Genomic DNA, 21,343 nt, shown 5'->3' with positions numbered 1-21,343 from the left:
CAGGAAGTGAGTCTTCTAGTGGGAATTATATTCGACCAAGGTTATGAGGATGTTAGGGAATGTTGACAAGTGCTGTCAGCTTCAACATACAAACAAAGATAACTGAGAGAAAAATGACACAGGAAAAGGGTGGGACACATATTATAAGAACAGTGTTGGACTTGGTCTAACAACATTTTATCTGTAGTTAGTGCTCTTCTTTCATGGTAACACCACTGATGTGCTTCTGCTCCAACTCAGAGCTTGGAGGAGCGGTGTAACCAGATCCTGAGGAACATGGAGGCCTCCCTGACCGCCAGGGACCGCGTGGGCATCCAGGATTTTGTTCTCTTGGACGCCTACACAAGTGAGAGTGCCTTCCTGGACAACCTGAGGAAACGCTTCCATGAGAATATCATTTATGTAAGTCTATCCTGTATGGTGTCATATCAGATAACCTTCATCATTCTATTATTTTAATCAAACATCATCATCCTCAACCTTCAACCCCTGATGTGCTAATGCTGCACTGCCTTCTGCTGGATCTGGCACCTCGTGCTGCTGAGATAGCAGCTCTGGTTCTTTTCATTTGCAGAGTGAGCACTCTTTAGGTCACTGCTGTCCACTGAGTCGTGACAAGTGATTAACTATATTTATTGCTGTTGATAAAGGACAAAACTACATACAGTATGAGTGGAATGATTTTTTTCCTTTAGATGCCATGTGATCATTAAGAAAAATTGTCTTTATTATCAAACACACAAGGGTTGCTGACCATGAGTTCATGTCCTTGTCGCTCTCTTCAGACTTACATTGGGACTCTCTTGGTGTCAGTAAACCCCTATAAGGTGTTAGACATCTACAGCAAGAAGCAAATGGATACCTACATGGGAGTTAACTTCTTTGAGCTGCCACCTCATATGTGAGTTTTTTTTCCTATTTTCTTACTGACTCATTTGCATACAGTGAATTTCAGTGGTAAATGAATTAGTTCAGACATGTTTATATACATATGTTTTTGCTTTAAATCAGTCACAAATATCTCCAAAAGAATCTTAATACAATAGTTGATCATGATGTTTTCTACAAAGATTCTGAGGATCATCCCTTATAGTCTTTGGTTATCCTCCGTCTTTATTTCAAGGTACACCCTGAGGTGGATATTTGTCATTTAAAATGAACATTACATAATAGGTTTTCAGGATATTTGCTTCAGATTTTTATATTTCCTATAAGATGAACCACAGTTTTCGCTAGTAATTTCTTGTCTCAAAAAGAGAGCAAAACCTAACCTATGTGTTTTTATTTTAATCTATTACTTCATTTTCAGTTACGCTCTGGCAGACAACGTTTTCCGCACTATGCAGTCTGAGTTCAACAACCACTTCATCTTGATCTCAGGCGAGAGTGGAGCCGGAAAGACAGAGGCTTCCAAGAAAATCCTTCAATACTATGCTGTCAGCTGCCCGAGCACCAAACTCCTGAACAATGTCCGAGACAGACTGCTTCTCTCCAATCCAGTGCTTGAAGTCAGTGACATGGAAATTTTGTACTCTGTAAGCCCGGTTTTAAGGTGTAACATGTTTTTAAAATCAGGCATTTTTTTGCATACATTTTTAAAATAAATTTCTAGGCTTTTGGAAATGCCAAAACTCTAAAGAATGACAACTCGAGCCGATTTGGGAAATACATGGACATCCAGTTTGACCATCAGGTAGAGTGAAGTTTTTCATATTTAATTACAAATTATGAAGTCACAATAATGCAAAACTACAATCTCATAGCCTAAATGATTAACATGTTAACAAATAAGCGGAAGGGTTAAAGATGCCCCTTTTCCTTCAGGGTGGAGCAGTTGGTGGTCACATCCTCAGTTATCTACTAGAGAAGTCCCGTGTGGTCCACCAGAATCATGGGGAGAGAAACTTCCACATCTTCTACCAGCTGGTAGAAGGTGGAGAAGAAGATCTTCTCCGTTGGCTCGGACTGGAGAGAAACTGCAAGAACTACCGCTACCTGGTGCAGGTCAGATGGAGAAAACAACAACAACAACAAAAAAATCACAAGTTTTCTGAAGAACAAAAAGGAGTTCTTTCTCAGAGTTTGTTTTTCTCTTTCTTTTAGGGGGATTGTGCCAAAGTAAGCTCTATCAATGATAAAAGTGATTGGAGGACGGTGCAGAAAGCCCTGTCTGTCATAGACTTCAGTGAGAGTGATACTGAGGTCAGGTGGTGAAGTTAAACTTTGCATGTAATTATGTATGATGGATTTTTATTAGCATGTTATAAGCCTTTTCTCCTCTGGCTTAATGCAGCATCTGTTTGGAATTATCGCTAGTGTGCTCCACTTGGGAAACATCAAGTTTGAAGCAGATGCCCGTGGTTATGCTACTCTGAACAACAACCAGGAGATGCACTGGGTGTCAAAGGTGAAATCCAAACAAAGGGTTAAACCTTTTCACTTTTACTTAATAATTTTTTTATCCCACAAGACTGAATTTGCTTCACATTTTCCATTCAGTTGTTGGGGATTCCTAATCAGGTGCTACAACAGGGCTTAACCCACAGAAAGATTGAAGCCAAAACAGAGGAGGTGATGCTTCTAAATAAAATACACAAGGTATTTTAGGTTATTTGTGGTGTTCAATTTGAATAAATAATCTTTTATAATTATTCTGATGTTAAAGGTGCTCAGTCCCTTCTCTGTGGACCATGCAGTATACGCCAGAGATGCTCTTGCCAAAGCCATCTATGGCCGCACTTTCAACTGGCTGGTAAACAAGATCAATGAATCATTATCTAACAAGGTGAACAATAAAGCAAACCACTCTTGACTTATTACACCCACTAAAATTTAAAGCTAACAAGGTAGCTCACTTAAAGTAGCCATTTCATTGACTGTGGCATCTGATAATAGAAAAAGCACACATAAAAATACAATAAAAATATGTGCTTGAATTCAGAATAGGTCTGACAATACAAAACATCACTATGTTTAAACTACTGTAAAAACCCCAAATCCTTTTATTTTTATATATTTTTTTAGGATTCATCAAGGAAGACGGTGATTGGTCTGCTTGACATTTATGGGTTTGAGGTTTTTACTGTGAACAGGTGAGATCTTGCACATTTTAGTTGATTCTTCAACAGCAAATAGCTATAATGAAAAAGTTTGATATTTACAGCTGCTGTTTTCTTATTTTAGCTTTGAACAGTTTTGCATCAACTACTGCAACGAGAAGCTGCAGCAGCTTTTCATCCAACTGACCCTCAAATCAGAACAGGAGGAATATGAAATGGAGGGGATTGAAGTAATAAAACCGCTATTCAGTCTACCTGATGTTTATTTAGAATAAACTCTGAAACAGTGACATTTAATCAACTGTTATGGCTCTTATTTTTTGGTCTATAGTGGGAACCAGTGCCATATTTCAACAACAAAATTATCTGTGATCTTGTGGAGGAGAAATTCAGAGGAATCATCTCTTTATTGGTAAAGTTAAACTGATTGTTGAAAGATGCAAAATAAATAAATAAAATGACAAATAAATGCTCTGCCACAATACAAAATCATAGCTGAATCATTGATGCTTTTTTTCTCATTTCAGGATGAGGAATGTTTACGCCCTGGAGAGGCCACTGATCTCACCTTCCTGGAGAAGATGGAGGAAACGATTGGTGGTCATCCACATTTTGTCACGTGAGTTTTTACACTGAGGATTTACAGGAATATATGGTGCAGAAAATGATCCAGCTGTGAAACGGGACATCCCATGACAACAGCATTTTCTGTCTAATCTAAAATACTGTTTTCTTCCTGCAGACATAAACTTGCAGACATGAAAACAAGGAAAACACTGGAAAGAGGAGACTTCCGCCTCTTGCACTACGCTGGGGAGGTTACATACTGTGTTGTTGGTACTAACATAATTTTTCTCTGTTGTCATGCTTTTATCCAGTCTATATAACAATCACCAAAATGTAGAGGAGTCATAAAGTTCTAATACCAACCTTGACATAAAACTACACAGTCTGTTAATGACTGATGAGACTAACAAGCTGTAGTTTAGCATGCTGACATATTCCAGAGTTTGTCTTATTGTTTATGAATTCAAGTTCCCATCTGTAAGAAAACGAAGGCGTTTCTAAAAATGAATTAATTTCACTCTTTGTTCTTTAATATTTTAGGATTCCTGGACAAAAACAATGATCTGCTGTACCGATATGGAAAAGAGGTGATTTTTATTTTGTTTGCAGAGGGCCAAACAGATTATACCCTATTTTCAGCTGACTGGTGATTTCTTGCACACAAATGCATCTGATTCATTGCATCACATACACAATGAATACTCCTGAAGTTACCAGATGACATTTAGTCTTCTTCACTGCTATGAAATGAACCAAAAACTTTGATTATAGATATGTATTTGGTGGAAGTTTACATTGTGGGCCACCAATAATTCTGGTTATTTCAGGTTTTCTATGAACTATTCTGTTTATTAGGTATAATTATTGTACAATTAAAACACAATGATAATAAAGAAGAAAAAAAAGAAGAAATCTGTTCTCAAACTTTCATGCATTTGAAATCAGCACAGGGCAAAACTGGCGCATAAAGACTCAAAAATGAGAATACACTTTCTAAAATTTGTTGTAAGATAAGACTACATGATTTCTGTAACCATCAACATGCTTCAGTTGCAGCTCTTGTTGGATACTTGACCTCTTTCCTTGACAGAAACGGCATAATTTAAATAAACTGGCACAAAACCAACTCTGTGTTTGTCCACTCCACAGCTAATTCCACATGTGTTTGGGGTCATTGTCCAAACAATGTCTGGATCCCATGTCAGACTGATTGTGGTTCATTGTTTTACTAAAGGATTACGTGTTCACAGGTTTACAAGAGGTTTTCTTTTAGACCTTGGCAAAGTTGCCACATCTCTCATTAGTTTAAACTTTTCTAGAAATTGTTGAATGATTGGGATATGGTATTGCCTAGAAAATAGACATGGTGTTTATTTTTACAATCCTGTTAATCAAATCTGCTCCCATCTTTTTGGACTGTGCTGTCAAACAAACCCTTTTTATGTTGGCAAAGCGAGATTCCCACCTGCAGTCAACCACTTACAGGCAACTGCCTTAACAAGTTCGAATACATGTGAAATTAAAAACTTAGCGCTGTATTAATATTTTTGTGTCTGAAGTGTAAGTTTGGCCCTGTGTTGATTTCAGAAAACTAAAAATAAGTCAAGACTTGCACCAAATTCTTGTTTTCGTTCCATGAAGATTTGGATTAGATGCCATCAACATAATTCTGCACAAAAAGAGCATTTGATGACAATCACAAAAAATATTAGGATATATACTGAATATTTGAAAAGGCCGACTTAGTAATTATATCCCTGTTTTCCCTAAGGTCATGCGGCAGTCCAAGAACTCTATCATCCAGCACTGCTTTCCCTCCAGTGAACCAGACAGCAAGAAGAGACCTGAAACTGTAAGAAGTCATTCAAGTGGTAGAGGGCAATTCTGATCTCAGTATCACATCAGTATTCACAAAATTGCCTTTTTCATGTCACTTCTCAGGTGGTGACCCAGTTTAAGAGTAGCTTAGTGGGTCTGACTGAAATCTTAATGTCCAAAGAACCCTGGTATGTCCGCTGCATTAAACCTAATGAAGCCAAGCAAGCAGGTGAGACTTTGTGTTTGAAAAATCTTTTATAATTGTAGTTTTTAGAGTGTTACCCTGCAGTCAGCCTTTGTTTGGACCTAACTACCTATTAGATCTTATTGTTGTGGTGTGCTGTAGGACAATTTGACGATGTGCTGGTGAGACATCAGGTTAAATACCTGGGGCTGATGGAGCACCTGAGAGTCAGACGGGCTGGTTTTGCTTACCGACGCAAATATGATATCTTTCTTCAAAGGTAGCGAGACATCTTTTGTCTGCTGTAGTTTTGGCCTGAATGAATGTTAAGTTCAGTCATTTTGAAACAAGATACTTAGTGTGTATTGCAGCTGTTCTTCTGTGCTCAGGTATAAGCCTCTGTGTCCAGACACCTGGCCCAACTGGAAAGGTACCGCAGCTGAAGGTGTAAAGTGCCTGATCAAACACCTGGGCTATAGACCTGATGAGTACAAGATGGGGAAGTATGATTGGTGCAAACTCATCCAGAAAGAAAGATCAGTTCATTATTATCATCATTATTTTTAATCAAGCTCTTTCTTTATCTCAAGAACCAAGATTTTCATCCGCCATCCTCGAACTCTGTTTGCTACAGAAGATGCCTTTCAGGTCTGCAAACATAAGCTAGGTGAGACTTGGTATTTCAGTTGTAGTGCTACAATTTAATAAATATGAAAAAATATTACACATAATTTTTTCACTGTTGTTGTTGCAGCAACAACGATTCAGGCAAAGTACAAAGGCTACAGGGTGAAAGGAGACTACCTGAAACAGAAAGAGGCTGGTGAGTGTTGGTGTGGCAAGACTATGCTTTGATTGTTGAAGCAAAAGTAAATGTTAACCAGATTAAATCTGTTCATGTTTTTTTGACATGTCAAAATAGCCACTAAGATTGAAAACTGCTGGAGAGGTTTGATGGCGAGGAAGGAACGCGAGAGGAGAGCCTGGGCTGTCAAGGTCATCAAGAAGTAAGTAACAGCATATTAAGATGACTTTTATACTTGAATAAAAGACTTAAGTTATGTGTGTAAGAAAAAGTTTGATAAGAAAGTCTATTGAGAGGTAACCTGTCAGTCAATTTTTTTTAGGTTCATTAAAGGTTTCATGACCAGAAATCAACCACCCTGCATCGACAACAGCGAGTACTTGGCCTATGTGAGGCAAAGCTACCTCACACGGCTGAGAGAAAACCTCCCCAAAACAGTCCTGGAAAAAGATTCCTGGCTCACCCCACCTCCTATAATCCAGGAGGTGAGTGTTAATACATGTCATAAACCATCGTTTGTAAAGGTTGCATCCAGCTACTACAGTATTACTACTACAACTGTTGTAATACTGTAGGTGCATCCTGTAATGGTAATGGTAAGAAGTTGAGCATTTCATAATAAAAGACTGCTGCATTTTTACAGGCTTCCCAGATATTGAAAAAGATCTACATTCGACACTTGGTATGGAAGTACGTCAGAGGAATCACGTCCCAAAGGAAAGCACAGGTATACTTTTCAAGCAATAATATATGTAATACAGTGCAGGGTGGAACATCAAATTAACTTTTAAATTAACGTGTTTGTCTGCAGCAATGTCACATTTATCTTTAAAACTAAATTCTCCTATTTCAAAGAACTCATACTTCTGTGCAGACTCATTGTTTTGGGTAGCCTAGAAGAATAGGTTTAAATCTAACTGCAGCATACTATAACTTCTAGTGGAAACCTTAGCCACATTGGCTGACATTACCTGTTTGCTAACAGTGATAAGTAACAGAAGAAAGGGCTTGGCTTCACATTGCAGCCAGTTCAGAAGTAGCTTTGTTTGTCTGTGACGTTGCAAGTTTGCAGAGCTTTTGAGTTAATCAAAAGCTTTTCATCAGACTAAAATAATGGAAAACCCAAAAAGCAAACACGACGTTTTAGGTATATCTTTTCAAATATTTTCTAAATAGACATTTGCAGTATTTTGTTTTCATCTCTCTACTTCCAGCTTCTGTTAAAAGAACAGACGAGCTCCATGTTCAAAGGAAAAAAAGAAAACTACCCCTTAAGTGTGTGTAGACCGTTTGTGGACACCAGGATTGGTAAGATTACAATGCTTTATTCTTGACATTAAGTTTAATGTCACGCCATGCAGTATTTAATATTACTTATTTTAAAGGTAAATAATTTACAGTAAAACAATACTGAGATGCTCATATGAAGAATTACTGTACATTGAAATCATCCTTATTGTTATAAATTACATATAATTTCTTTTATGGAGAATTTTATTACACAGCACATTGCAGTAATGCTACAGTTGGATGGCTGTATGTATTATCTGACACTTCTTCCTCAAGGGTAGAAATGTTCTATACCATGGATTTATGGATGACCTCAATGATCAATTTATGGAGACATTAGCATGTTCATATACCCAAATTATCTATTATTTTTTTCTCATTTATTCTGAATATTCTTTTTATTATTTTATCAAGCTTTAGGAGACATAAACATCAAAGTCCTTCAGATGATTCAACATGAGCACATCAAGGTAAACCGATACCAGAATTCACTTTGCATCTGTCCTTCTTTTCAGTGCTCCCTGATCAGTGTGTCTGTCCTCCACAGTACAGTGTGCCAGTGGTGAAGTATGATAGGAACGGGTTCAGGCCTCGTCTCCGGCAGCTCATTTTCACCCAGGAAGCTGCTTACCTGGTCGAAGAAGCCAAGATCAAGCAGAGGATCAATTACACCTCTCTGAAAGGTAACAAGTGTCACAACCAGACAAAGTAGGCCTCATTATCCACTGAGAGGGACATTTATCTACTCACTGCTTTATACACATTTTATGTTGTGTTTTAAGGGTAAACTTTTCATTTTAGGTGTGTCAGTCAGCAACCTGAGTGACAGCTTCCTCATCCTTCATGTTACATGTGATGATATCAAGCAAAAGGTAGATCTGAAAACCAGCAATAGATATCCAGAAACTGAAAACACTGGAAATGTTTTAAACTATTAATGTCAAAACTGTCAGTTTCTACCATACTTCTAAAGGAATGTTATTGAACAATGAGTTTCCTTTTTCAGTAAATCTGCACAAGGGCATTTTTCATTAATTAGGTAATTAGATAACTGTAAGTAGACTGCCCCCTGATTTTTTTTTTTTTTTTCCAGGGGGATCTGGTTCTGCAGTGTGACTACCTGTTTGAAGCCCTGACTAAGCTGAGTGTTATTGCAGACAAGCAGAACTTCATCAAAGTTGTCCAGGGCAGGTACAGAATCTGAATTATATAATGCAAAATTTTTATAAACAATTTCATCCTTTGGCATTCCAGTGGGTTGCAGGCGGGATGCTTTGGCTGCTCCTGCAAGGTTGCAGGGACACTAGAGGCTTGATATTAAAAGTGACCTCAGCTCAGTATGGAATTATTTTTATTTTGAACAGTGTACGATTTGACATCCAGCCTGGCAGAGAAGGGTTCGTTGACTTCAAAAGTGGTCAAGAGTCAATGGTTTACAGGGCAAAGAATGGCCATTTGATGGTGGTGAGTCTGGAGTTTATGCAATCCTAATTTACTTTTGAAGCTGTAAGCAACTCACCAAGCTCTTTGTCTTTCTTTTAGGAATCGACGAAAGCAAAGTCCAGATAAAGAGGCTGGATATGCTGGATAGTGGTGCTTCTAGAAGTCTCAGAGCTTCAAACCAAAATAAAAAGCCATGCTTGCTCTGTAGCTCTGCTCAGTTATTGTTATCCTCAACCTATGTTTTATGTCAGCCTATTTTTACTTTTGCGTCTTTATGACAATGAAAAACAATAAAGAATATGCTACTATTGCACAAAAAACTGCCAATGTCTTAGCTGTAGGAAGTGCAAATCACAGCTGAGCCTGGCCAGAGAAATGTTTAGACTTTAAATGAACTTATGAAAAAATAGATTCCATTTCACATTTTAGTACAAACTGTATAGGCACCTGTAAGATTTTAAGGTTTTTTTCTTTTGTGATTTATTTACTTTTTTTTGTATTTGAATCTTACTTAATCCTACTTACACTGTAACAGTAAAGACATGCATGTGGATGAAGCCACAACTGTAACAATTCTAACAGCTTGACCATGCTACAGATTTATATTAAAACGCGTTAAATCAGGAGGACGTTTGAATCTTTATCTTGAATGACTGGTTCAGTACAAATTAAACAGTAAAAAGATTTTCACCTAAACTATGTTATGATTCTATATGCAGAAGCGCTCCCTTAAAGACTAAGGTCCCTGGGTGAGAGTCTTATGGTCACATTGGGGCTATGGATTATGTCTAATAAAGGACTGAACAGAGATGGGCTCTATTAACATGGTGGACACTTGGTTTATTTCCGCTCTCCCAACAGGAAGTAACCTCTCACCTCACCACATGGCTTTGGTGCCTACAGGTTGATACTACACTTATATAAAGCAATTATCATTCAAAACTGGGGTTTTGGCCACAATACACCGTATTATGCTAATATTGACATACAAACATGCTAAATTTAATATAATTTGCATCTGCACTTTTAAAAAATCTTCTGGATTAATATTTTCACATAACTCACCTTCTTCATAATAGAAGGGAAAATCTCAGCTCACAGAATATATGAAAAACAAAAATGTTAGTTAAGTGACAGATTCAGTTCCACTTTAAACTAAAACTTTTATTGTAATATAGTTTCTTAAAAAACAAAACAGTTTACTTATAAAAAAGACCATTAACATGTGAGGTTCAATGAATGGAGATGAGTGGATGCACACAATACAAAACAATACACTGAGCAAGATGATCTTCAAGTTAACACAGAGAGACGCAGCCTAGTGAAGAACTCATATGGCCAGCTAACACCAGACCCAGGGGACACCCGGTGGTGGGGCCATTACAAATGTCACTTACCAAGACAAATATTCTCTAAGCAAAGTGCATATTTGATTAAACATCTCCATAAAGTCACACACTGAATTGAAAGCTTATACATATACGATGGTAAATTAAAAGAACATTGTGTAAGAATTAATCTCATGTAGGAATCGTATATCACATTCTAACGTATAGTGCATTCTAGCGTCTCACTTTCTCAAACACATATTGCAGCAACCGTAGCTGCTGTGTCTCAAAAAGCCTCATTTCATGATTTCATAAATACTGCAAACTGCATCCTATTAAACTGTCAGATATTGTTCCTCTGTGTTTAGAAGGAAGACTGGTTCTCACAGGGTGAACGGATCTCAACAGGGAAACTGGCCTCAACACAGCACCAGCTTTTTGTCACAGTAAAAGCAAGCTTATAAAGCCTTCCCACCGGCTTTTAGTCTGGCTTTATTGCCAGTGAAAGCTGCCATTTACCATGACTATGAAAGTAACTGAAACCACAGAAAAATACACTTCTGTACCAACGAGGCTGGTGTATTTTAGCAGAAACTACTGCTATGCTGCAACACTGTCTAACAAAACCGGATGAAAAAAGTTTAGGCTCATTTGGGTAGTACCTTTGACTTAGTTGTCGAGGAGAAAGCTGGCAACTTCAGCATCCTTTTAAAAAATCTTCCTCCTTCTTGAGCTCCTTCCATCTGAGGAAGGCTAACTAGCGCGATGTTGATCTTCCTTTTTGTAAGTCCCCTTTTTCGCTTTCTTGGCAACAGCTCCTGTGCTGCTGCTGCTGCTGCATATGTCTCTTGTCTCTTGTCTCTTGTCTCTTGCTGGCGGCCATAGTTTCAAGATGGCAGACTATCATTTAAATGAACAAATCTAAAATTCTTTGTTTATGAGAATGTGTCATTAACAGAGGTCATAATACACCAGCAATAACACATATGTACATGCAGACATCGATTTTGGCCAATAAACAACAGAAAATGTTACACAGTGTTCCTTTAAGTGAATAAAAAGCAAGTTATGTTTTTACTGGGTAACCTAAACAAATTGACCGGCTATAAGATCAGAGGAAAAGAAAATGAGAAAAAAATATCTAAAAAATTTAGAATTTATTTCTCCTGGAAAAATGGGAGATCTGTGGGAACCTAAAATGACTCAGTGACTTGTTTTTCCAATTTGTCTAAAAAAAAAAAAAAAAAAAAAAAAAGGTATTTTCCAATAAATATTTACTTTATGGTACACTTTGTTGCTTCCACCAAGAAAAAAATTTAAAGGAAAACTAAGAAAAATATTTCTTTACACTGTTTCATTATTACTCTTTAACTTTTGGAGAAAAAAACGAGAAAGAAGAGAAAGAAGTCTTTGACTAATTTTAGTTTCACACAGATCTCACTTTGTCTAGGAGAAATGAATTTAATGATTTTTAAGATTTTTTCACATTGTCATTCCTCTGGATAGACATGTGAGGATACAACTGAAAATAGTTCCAATCATGACCCTTGGTTGATGATTAATCAGAAGTTTGTAAATGCAGATAATCAAAGGTCCAAGGTTTAGGAAACTGCTGAGCATATCTAGAGTATAAGGAGTTGTTGTAGAAGCACAGAGAACCCAGCTGGGTTCATGTCTGACAATCTGACTGCCAGAATGGAAAGACCTGGATTGGTAATAGTTCTCATTCTGGTTTCATGTGTCTGCGGGACTTTAGGCAAGTACTCAAAATTTCACACATACTTACTGTGGATCAGTAAAAACAAAATTTCCAATTGTCATTTAGTGTTTTGTAAATCTGTGATTTAAACCAGATTTATTTAGTGCTGTAAAGATTCATTTAAATATTTTTGTGACTATAACTAAACATAAACCCCTAAAGGATTTATAAAGATGTTTGAATTGAAAAACAGAAAATTTAAATAACACTTTGTATTAAAATTCAATAAAATATAAATATTTCTACTTTCTAAATCACAGCAACTAAGCCTGAATTATAAGTCTTGACCCTTTTAAGCTTTCACTAATGAAATTTTGCTAACCCCTATCTGATTAAGGTCAACCGATCCAACAAATTTGGACCAAGTAAACAGAAATAATACTAAATATCTGATTATTGATTAATTGTATAAAAATTATTATGCAAATTATACGGTGTTATTAAAAATGTATGTTGATTAAATTTGATTAAGATATGTTAAGGTTCCTTAAATCCTAATGAAGTCAAATTTGTTGTTTAAATGCTTGTATTTGGCCTATCTTATAAAAGATCTTGTAATAAAACAAAGACACAAAAGTGCCTGGCTCAGCAATGGGCAAATTAAATAATTAAAACAATTAAAACATTGTTAGAACTCATCCTGCATATTGGGGAAAATGCTAGATTTCTTTTAAATGAAAGGTTTACCTTTTATTTGTATATTTTAGAATTATTTTAAAGGTACTTGGCCATTGCATATTTTCTGCCCTCTTTCTGTAAACTGACTGTCCAGATCTAAGAATTAAATTAAAATTACAATTATGTAAAACCAACAAAAGGTAGTACTGTGAACACAGGAGCACCATGTCTAAATCCTTTCAAACTATCATTTTTACTACAAGGTTCATAGTTAAGTTGTTATGTTCTCATGTCATATTACTTATGATGATGTCATCAGATTACTTGCTCTCATTAAGGAGATCAGTTTAGAAATTACTTTAACAATAAGCAAGACACCATCTTTAGATGTTTGTCTAATACTGTAAAGTACACAAATGTTCAGTTTTACATGCTTTTTGTTTGAGACCTAACTGAGCTGATCTATTGCATTCATTTTATAGTCACTCAATGTAATGTAAGATATGTGGTGCCGACATCGGGGTTTGTGTTAAAGGCCACTGGAAGCTTTATCAGTCCTTTATGGACAGAAGTACCTGAGGGGCCAAACACTCCCACGCCCCTAGTTTAAGGCCTGTCAGAAACAGAGTGGGAAAAGGTTTTCTACTCCTGTTATTTTAGCTGCTTCATTCTAACAGGCCAGGCATGTGAAGGAAACTGTGGAGAAATGTTCAGCTCATGTTCATGCCACTCAACATGTGTGTCCCTGGGGACCTGTTGCATCGACTACACAGAATACTGTGTTAATATCTCACCGTATTCTGGGTCAATTATGGGTGGACAAGACTTTATTGTTCTTGATGCAAGTTTCAATAAAAGTTCTCACATTGTATGCAGGTGAGATATTACTTTCTATAGTCTGATTAAGCAAAACAAAAACTTGTTGCTGCCAAAAGACTCTCCTTTGAACTGATTTATTATTTTTTTCTTAATGGCAGATTCAATAATAAAACCAACACTGTGGGGTACGTAGATGACAATGGTAGAGGCCATTGCATCTCCCCACTATTATACGAAACAGGATGGGTTCCTTTTCACATCTCCTCAGATAATGGTACTACTTTCAGCAGAGCTGGAGCTTGGCTCTCAGGTACTACACCCACATTCATGTTGTAAATAGCATGATATGAAAGGTCTTTGATATTGCACTAATCTTCATTTTATATGATTTGCATGCGCGGATGAAGTTCACACAGGAAAGTTAGATAATCAGTTTAAAGCTGATCTGGTAAACTCAACGAAGTGGCAGTATTACGGCACCCCTAATGTCCAGGGCACTCTTAAAATGACATGGAATAGCTCTTTGGTCAGAGCAGACAGAGTCAATATGGAGCTGTGGGGATACAGAGAGACAGGTAAGTAAAACATGTAGAAGAGTTTTGCAGATTGCATTACCACGTTAATTTGAGAAAACATTGACTTCTAAAAATGTTTTAAAAGGAAAGCCTTATTCTGAGTACTGGCAGGGCGAGTGGGAGTATCTCTACTCACTTGCAAAGGATCAGCCCAACAATGGCTCCTTTAGCTTTTTACCCAAACCAGCAGAGGATGGCTTTTCAAGTTGGGAGCTTGGTTCTATTCGAGTTAGCTCCAGCAGCTACCCAGATGGCACATGGTACATACAAACACACCAGACAACACTTTTGACAGACAACACTTATGTAATCATGGTTAAAAAACTCCACCCATTTCTTGTCTTTGCTTTTTATTTAGGAATGTCCAAGCTACATGGACTGAGGATCACGCACTGGCCTGGCATCTGGAGGAAAAGTTCAGGCAGAATTCAGCAGCTTGGGCCCTGGAAAAATGTTTAGCATGGGACCAGCTAGAAAATGAGCTGCCCACCTTCCTCAGTGAGATCATTGATTGTCCCTGCACTCTGGCTCAAGCGAGAGCAGACACAGGAAGGTTTCATGTAAGTGTGGAGAGAAGAACATTTCAGTTTGGGTGCATTCAATTACAGCTGGGTTACTTGCAGTGGAGAAAATGTTTACAAATGTGTAAATTACTTCATTTTTCAAAAGGATGAGATTTTTCAAATTCCCTATAAACATGAAAACCCGTAAAGGGACTGTGTTCCATACAAAACCGATAAAACAATGAATAAGCTCTAAAAATTCACTAATGGTCTGTGGATGACAATTACAAGTAAGATGTGAGACGTATCACAAGTATGGGGACAAGGACAAGGGTAAACATTAACACTAAAGATTAACAGAGTGAACAAATGCATGACAACACAACCTAATTTGTCTCAGAGTTACTGTGCTAAGGACAGTAGGAAAACTTAGCGAATCTCAACTTAGACGCCACATGTGTGTGTAACCTTCATTATTAAAAGTTTTTTAAAAAGTCTCCTAATTGTAGCATTTATGTACATGGCAGCATAAATCTAGTTTACAATTCAGATCAAGCCCATAATATTTTGCCACTCATAAAAGAAAGTAACCACAAGTATAAGAACTCTGGTCAACTTTGGTCAGGTTGTGCAGAATCAAGTTAAAACACTGGCATGCTGTAAACACACAGCTGGACTGGATTATTCCAGCTACTTGTTAACCCTATACTAATTTTGTTTATAAAGCTGATACAGGATGCAATATTAAAACAAACAAAAACAAAGTTGGCCACATTGCAACACTAACGTAATAAAAATCACAAATGTGTTATTTTAGGCACTAACAGTATATCTCAGTCTGATCTTTAGAGCTGATACAACTGGTTCTTAACTGCACTGTGAAATACACGTTTGGCTGTCTGGTCACAAACACTGTATCTCTCCCACATTCCTCAGACTGATTATGGGTGTGATATAGAGAAAGGGAGTGTGTGCACCTACCATCCTGGGAGTGTTCACTGTGTAAGAGCTATACAAGCCAGGTATGTACATTTTAAGAATGAATTTACAGCTGCAACATGTATGCTTTTTCGTTTTTCTTAAAAAACTTTTTTTAGATTGTGAACTGTTTGAGAATTAACATCCAAACGGATATTATTGTTCCTAATATGTAGTTTATGGCTTTATGTGTAACTACTGTGACAGCATGCCCACTTTTGACCAACACCACCAATTTAAAGCAAATTCATTGAAACATGTTATGTGGTGGACATGTTAAAAGCTCATTTGTAGAGATCGACTGTTAAACAGCTTTTCTGCAGCACATTAGTATTTAAGGCAAAAAATTTGACCCTGACCATAATACTGCAATATTATAAGTAGGTCTACTATAATCCATTAGTCTTAAACAGATCAGCTATATCATCTGGCTGAGTATTAGTTAACTGGCTGAGTTTTCTACGTTCGTTATGGAAATACATCTTTTCTGAGAGCCAGAATTTGCAGAACATGTGTTGTTTGCTTAGGAAGAGGATTAATAGGTTACATGAACAATGGTCTGAGCTATCAGTCACCTCCCAGGTAGGCTACTTTCATAGTCATTGGTCCTGCCAGTGAAAATACAATAGGTCAAAAAGTGGGGCATTCCAAATCTGTGGAAAATTCCTACAGTGTAAATTCAAGCTCATGATATTGGTGCCCTGTTATGTCTTTTGCAGCACTACAGTTCAACTTTCTAACTAATGACTTTTGGGACATTTATCCCCAGCCCTATGTATGGTGCAGGACAACAGTGTTGTTATGACAGTACCGGCGCTCAGGTCCTGACAGCGGACTCCATCGGTGGTAGTACTCCAGATCGAGCACACGATTGGGGCTCACCTCCATACAGAAAACCACCTCGAATTCCTGGACAGTCCCACTGGGTCTATGACGTCCTTAGTTTCTATTACTGTTGCCTCTGGTCTGACAACTGCCACTATTACTTCAAACATCGGCCTTCCAGTGACTGTAGGCAGTACAAGTCACCAAGCTCAGGTAAACTGTTTTTAAACCACATCTTTATTGTATAAGTTTGAGGCTGTTTCTATTAAATCTGGCATTTTTTTTATATCAGCTGTAGTGTTTGGAGATCCTCACTTCATAACATTTGATGGTGTCAGCTACACCTTCAACGGCAAAGGAGAATACACTCTGGTGACCTCAGCAGAGAGGAAGCTGACAGTCCAAGGCAGAACGGACCTAGTGAACGGTGAAATGCTGAGTCTTAAAGATAGACTGTCTTCTTTAACAATAACAAGTAAATGCAATCATAAAGGAAGAAAAACCTCCAATGTGATTCTCTCACTTACAGGAACTGCGATAAAAGCAACTAAGCTGACAGCTGTAGCCATGATGGAGGCATCCTCTGACATTATTGAGGTGCGTCTGGTCACCGGACACAGGGGGCTTGAAGTTCTGCATAACCAGAAAACCCTCTCCTTTGCTGAGCAGACCTGGATGGACTTACATGGTGAGCTTTTGTTTTTCATTACTTGCATAATGTCAGAGATTTTACAGGTTCTGATGATGCAAAGTAAAAAAATATTTCCTAAGTTCATTTTATCAGACAGCAAGTTTAAATTTGGGCCTTTACACTTGAAATATTGATCTTAAAGTTTTGTCCTTTTTGCTAAATCCTGCATCAAATCTTGTGGTATTTTTATTTCATCAGGACTCAGTTCTCACTTCTGAACTTTTACATGTACCACAGTAGCTAATTCTTAATTTGTTTTTATAATAAAAAGAGAAATAGGTCTGCTTTTTTCCCCTCCAACAACAACTACAAAATAAAATAAAAACAAAACAAAAATCTTTTTCAGGTGTGTTTGTGTTTTCCCCTTCCTCTATGAATGTGACTGTGATGTTCCCGTCCGGAGCTGGGGTGGAAGTGCGACTGACAGAAGAAACCATGGCAACCACTGTTCTCCTGCCAGAGGAGTTTAAAGACTCCACTCTTGGATTGTTGGGAAAAATGAATGGTGACCCAAAAGATGACCTTGTCCTCAGCAACGGGCAGCTTTTGCAGAATCATAGTAATCCAGAGGAGCTCTTCAGCTTTGGAGCAAGCTGTAAGAAATGACTTCACCCATGACTTTACTGTGTGAAATGGTTGAAGAGTCAATGATTGAACTATTGAAAGTTGTAGAACTGAAATTAAGAGTAACAGTCTGAACTTTCACTGAAAATAGAAACAAGTTCAATTTATTAAATCTTGAAATAAATAAAGTTGAGCTTTTTTTTCAGAATATTAATGTAGCTTTTGTTTAAAAATGTGTAATGTTAGGTGGTAAATAAGTATCTGTTTTCTCTTACAGGGGCTATAGACAACTCATCTGCTTTGTTCACATATGATTCACAGTATCTTCTGGACACATATTACCATGCTCCTAGACATGACCCCAGTTTCTTTCCAGTGTTTTCTGTCCCTGAGAACCCAGATGATCCACTGACTAATCAAGCAACTCTGATTTGCTCTGGAGAGGGATCTCAGTTCTGCAGGTATGTGAGGGAAAAAACAAACAAACAAATTACAAACTAAAAATCCAGAGGGGTTGAGAGGTTTTCTGAAATGCAGTAAAACCTTTATTCCATTATTTCCTAATTTAGTTGCATAAAACTGTTTTGTGTTACATTTCTTAAAGTGGCTGTGAAATGTGTCAATAAAATGGTTTTCATTGGTAATGTAGAGCCCCATTATTTCCATCCATGCAATGCCCCCTGTGGGCTTGAAAGTGACATTGTGCATGAAGCAGTGGTTTCCCTCCTTTGCACTGAAAATGTTATGCTCTGTTAAAAGGCTGAAGTTCTGTGCAGTCAACTATTTAACCATGTGGATTTCTAAGTTTTATTCATTATGTTTTGGCAAATGTCTTTACTGCTTTGATTTCTGATACGTTGTCTGAACTTTATGTTTTTCCTTTTCTGATTCATTGTAGTGCTTTCTGAAAATTTTTAGTTTTTGGTTTGTTGTTTTTCATCATAAGGACATGGTTACATAGGGACAAGTCATAATGTCCTATCTGCTGATGAGCTAGATTTGACCATCTTCACCTCTGTGCTGCAGGTATGATATCCTTGTAGGTCGAAGCCCAAGAATGGGAAATGCTACCAGAGTGTCATTCCAGAGTCACATTTCTCTTGTGGAGGATCTTAAACCTGGTATAAAGTTACAAAGGACCTCCATAAATGACCAGTGATTATTATGTACAACTTGGTATCACAGTGTTGGTCATTATCATATTGTGCAGTGATATCCTGTGGAAGGCTTCCACCACCAACTAATGGGAAAAAACATGGGACCACCTACTTGCATGGAGCTAAGGTGCGGCTCTCCTGCGATGAAGGCTACATACTCAAAGGATCGGAAGAGAGAATCTGCCAGAGAAATGGCCAGTGGTCTGGAGAAGATACAAGCTGCTTTGTTCCCAGTATGAAGAAAAATTAAAATCAATAAACAGAGATGTTTTGATCTTCACAAATCATCCAATAAGTGGTGGCAAATGTATCTGTGAGTGTGTCTGTGTGTGTGTGTGTGTGTGCATGTGCACTTATGTGCATTATTTGATCCATCAAATCCCCTCAAATGTTTGAAGTGTCGTTGCACTGAAATTTCACATGAATATTTAAATTTCAATCAAAAATTCTCCAGATTGTTTAAAAACAACTGATTCTTGAATATTGAAACTGCAGATAGAATGAAAGGATTCCTCAGCCATAATGTCTATGGCTTACATTTAAATCTAGATGTTCTAAAATCAGTAAAAAACTCATAATTTGATTAGAAATTAACCCAAAAAGAAAAATTCATGCAAACACGAACCTCCTGGGCGTTCCTGTTTTTACACAGCAACAATCTTTACAGGTGCATTAATCGTTTGTATTGGAAAATATGCTTTCAACAAGAAACATTTGACCTACTGGTAGTGCTGCATAAGAAGTCAGGGTCTGAATATGTGTTAGGAAGTGTATATAGTAGACTTGGAGGGGAGTCTTTAAGACATTTTTAAAATAACCAAAACATTTGACTGTGGTTAATCCTGGTCCTTTAATTTCTTCTGCAGTAAAATATTTAACTAAAGCAAAATAGCTAAATCAATAAATACATATCTAATACATTTGTTTGACTGTGATTCTATTGGGTGCTTCTTGTTACACAATGTATATCCTCACATTTTAGGTAAACTCGGTGGAATTGTGGCTGGTTCAGTCATCGGAGCTTTGCTACTGGCTGTAATCACAACTTCGCTTGTGCTCCTCTACAGAAAACAGAGAAGGTAAAGTATAAAATAATTTCTGTATGGTATTCACCAGAAGGATGATAGTGTATCGATACATTAGATATTGTGTTGTAGTTTCCTGCACCTTTGTGAAAAACCTTTACATTACTGTTTAAAGAATAATCTTTGTATTTATTTTTTAATCACTTTCTATTTTAGAAAATCATCAGATTCAGAGGAAGAGGAGAAGAGCGAAGCCTTCTAACTAAAATCCTGTTAGTAATATTTTATTTATAACAAACACATCATGATCAGCATGATATAAGAATTTAATTTTTTGAACAGCTTTTATTTTCATTAGGAACTACAAACCTTTGGTGTATTACATTTTTTTTCCAGGTTGACAGAAGATTAATAATGTGTATAATAATACTTTAACTTAAAATCCTTCTAAGTTATTTGTCACAGACCAAATGTAACATAAGTAAATTAATTTTATCTTATATACAAGTTAACCAATAAGACTGCAGTAAAGTGTTTCTTGCAGCATAAACACTCCACTACTGTCAGTGTCCAAGAATGTGTCCATTATGAGAGCGATAAATGTTTGATTAAAGACTTTTTTGTTCAGCTCATCAGATTATCTGAAGAAAGAAAAAAAAGACATACCTATGACAGTAGATTAACCACGTATTTTACTGATAAATAAAACCACTCCAATACTGTGTTGTCTGTAGCTTCTTAAAAGAAACTGTGAGTGTGTGCATCTTGTTTCTATCAGTTTAAATCAGTGCTGCCCTTTCTAAAGGAGTATTTTACTAGGACTCAAGAACTAATAAATCTGAGGTGTGTGTTGTCTTGTCAAGGTTTCTTGATAATTATATCTGTTCTTGATTATGGTTATATGATAAAAGCAAAAGCATGAAACTAAAATCTGCCTCTGCAAAGCAAATATATATATTTTATTGTTATGTTTTATTGACAAAAAGGGCCCCCCAGGGCTTACAACCAACTCCTCATTATCTATGTATAAAAAGAAAAAAAAAAAAAAACACAACACAACACAACACACACGTACACACATCCACCCACCTACCTACTTACCTACCCACCCATCCACACACACTCACACAAGTTCTCAAAAGATCAAACCAAAACTACAACAGTTCTCAAAGGTCCAAAGCCACAAAATGCAAAAAGTTCTATAAAGTCTCAAAACACATAAAAAGACAACTCAAAGGTCTACAGCAGGGGTGTCCAGCTCCGGTCCTCAAGGGCCACAATCCTGCAGGTTTTGATGTGTCCCTGCTCCAAAACCACCTGACTCAAATTGAGAAG

General features: G+C 37.1%; 2 protein-coding genes across 3 annotated transcripts; both read left to right on the top strand.

Moving 5' to 3' along the window:
• The first annotated feature begins 201 nt into the window (after nt 1–201).
• Nucleotides 202–9,897, top strand: myo1hb (myosin IHb). Its single transcript, XM_041970417.1, has 31 exons — nt 202–402; nt 786–901; nt 1,310–1,508; nt 1,613–1,693; nt 1,825–2,004; nt 2,104–2,202; nt 2,294–2,407; nt 2,500–2,571; nt 2,666–2,785; nt 3,025–3,092; nt 3,184–3,289; nt 3,391–3,471; nt 3,587–3,678; nt 3,802–3,896; nt 4,167–4,213; nt 5,398–5,478; nt 5,568–5,673; nt 5,791–5,908; nt 6,018–6,131; nt 6,219–6,295; nt 6,383–6,451; nt 6,551–6,635; nt 6,756–6,918; nt 7,077–7,160; nt 7,648–7,741; nt 8,138–8,193; nt 8,271–8,406; nt 8,525–8,595; nt 8,817–8,914; nt 9,088–9,187; nt 9,266–9,897. The coding sequence occupies exons 1-31, from the start codon at nt 277–279 to the stop codon at nt 9,290–9,292; spliced, it is 3,075 nt and encodes a 1,024-aa protein (XP_041826351.1). The 5' UTR covers nt 202–276; the 3' UTR covers nt 9,293–9,897.
• Nucleotides 9,898–12,128: 2,231 nt separating this feature from the next.
• On the top strand, nt 12,129–20,730 carry LOC121630208 (sushi domain-containing protein 2-like). Of its 2 annotated transcripts, XM_041970355.1 has the most exons (16): nt 12,130–12,250; nt 13,549–13,747; nt 13,849–14,000; nt 14,098–14,265; nt 14,351–14,525; nt 14,624–14,825; nt 15,705–15,790; nt 16,516–16,784; nt 16,864–16,998; nt 17,101–17,259; nt 17,609–17,857; nt 18,104–18,287; nt 18,853–18,947; nt 19,037–19,216; nt 19,966–20,062; nt 20,225–20,730. In XM_041970355.1, the coding sequence occupies exons 1-16, from the start codon at nt 12,166–12,168 to the stop codon at nt 20,268–20,270; spliced, it is 2,481 nt and encodes an 826-aa protein (XP_041826289.1). In that variant the 5' UTR covers nt 12,130–12,165; the 3' UTR covers nt 20,271–20,730. The 2 variants fall into 2 exon arrangements, with proteins under 2 accessions (XP_041826288.1, XP_041826289.1); XM_041970354.1 differs by having other exon boundaries at nt 12,129–12,250; nt 16,864–17,259.
• The last annotated feature ends 613 nt before the right edge of the window (nt 20,731–21,343 follow it).

This window comes from Melanotaenia boesemani, chromosome 19, assembly GCF_017639745.1.
Source record: "Melanotaenia boesemani isolate fMelBoe1 chromosome 19, fMelBoe1.pri, whole genome shotgun sequence".
Classification (NCBI taxonomy): domain Eukaryota; kingdom Metazoa; phylum Chordata; class Actinopteri; order Atheriniformes; family Melanotaeniidae; genus Melanotaenia; species Melanotaenia boesemani.
This window is presented reverse-complemented; position numbering and strand designations above follow the sequence as displayed.

Excerpts from the sequence above, each read along its gene's own strand:
- myo1hb (XM_041970417.1), top strand. The coding sequence starts at position 277 with ATGGAGGCCTCCCTGACCGCCAGGGACCGCGTGGGCATCCAGGATTTT. Across the intron at positions 2,005-2,103 it reads ACTACCGCTACCTGGTGCAG|GGGGATTGTGCCAAAGTAAG; the intron begins GTCAGATGGAGA and ends TCTTTCTTTTAG. Across the intron at positions 2,572-2,665 it reads TTGAAGCCAAAACAGAGGAG|GTGCTCAGTCCCTTCTCTGT; the intron begins GTGATGCTTCTA and ends CTGATGTTAAAG.
- LOC121630208 (XM_041970354.1), top strand. The coding sequence starts at position 12,166 with ATGTCTGACAATCTGACTGCCAGAATGGAAAGACCTGGATTGGTAATA. Across the intron at positions 15,791-16,515 it reads GTAAGAGCTATACAAGCCAG|CCCTATGTATGGTGCAGGAC; the intron begins GTATGTACATTT and ends ATTTATCCCCAG. Across the intron at positions 18,948-19,036 it reads TGTGGAGGATCTTAAACCTG|TGATATCCTGTGGAAGGCTT; the intron begins GTATAAAGTTAC and ends CATATTGTGCAG.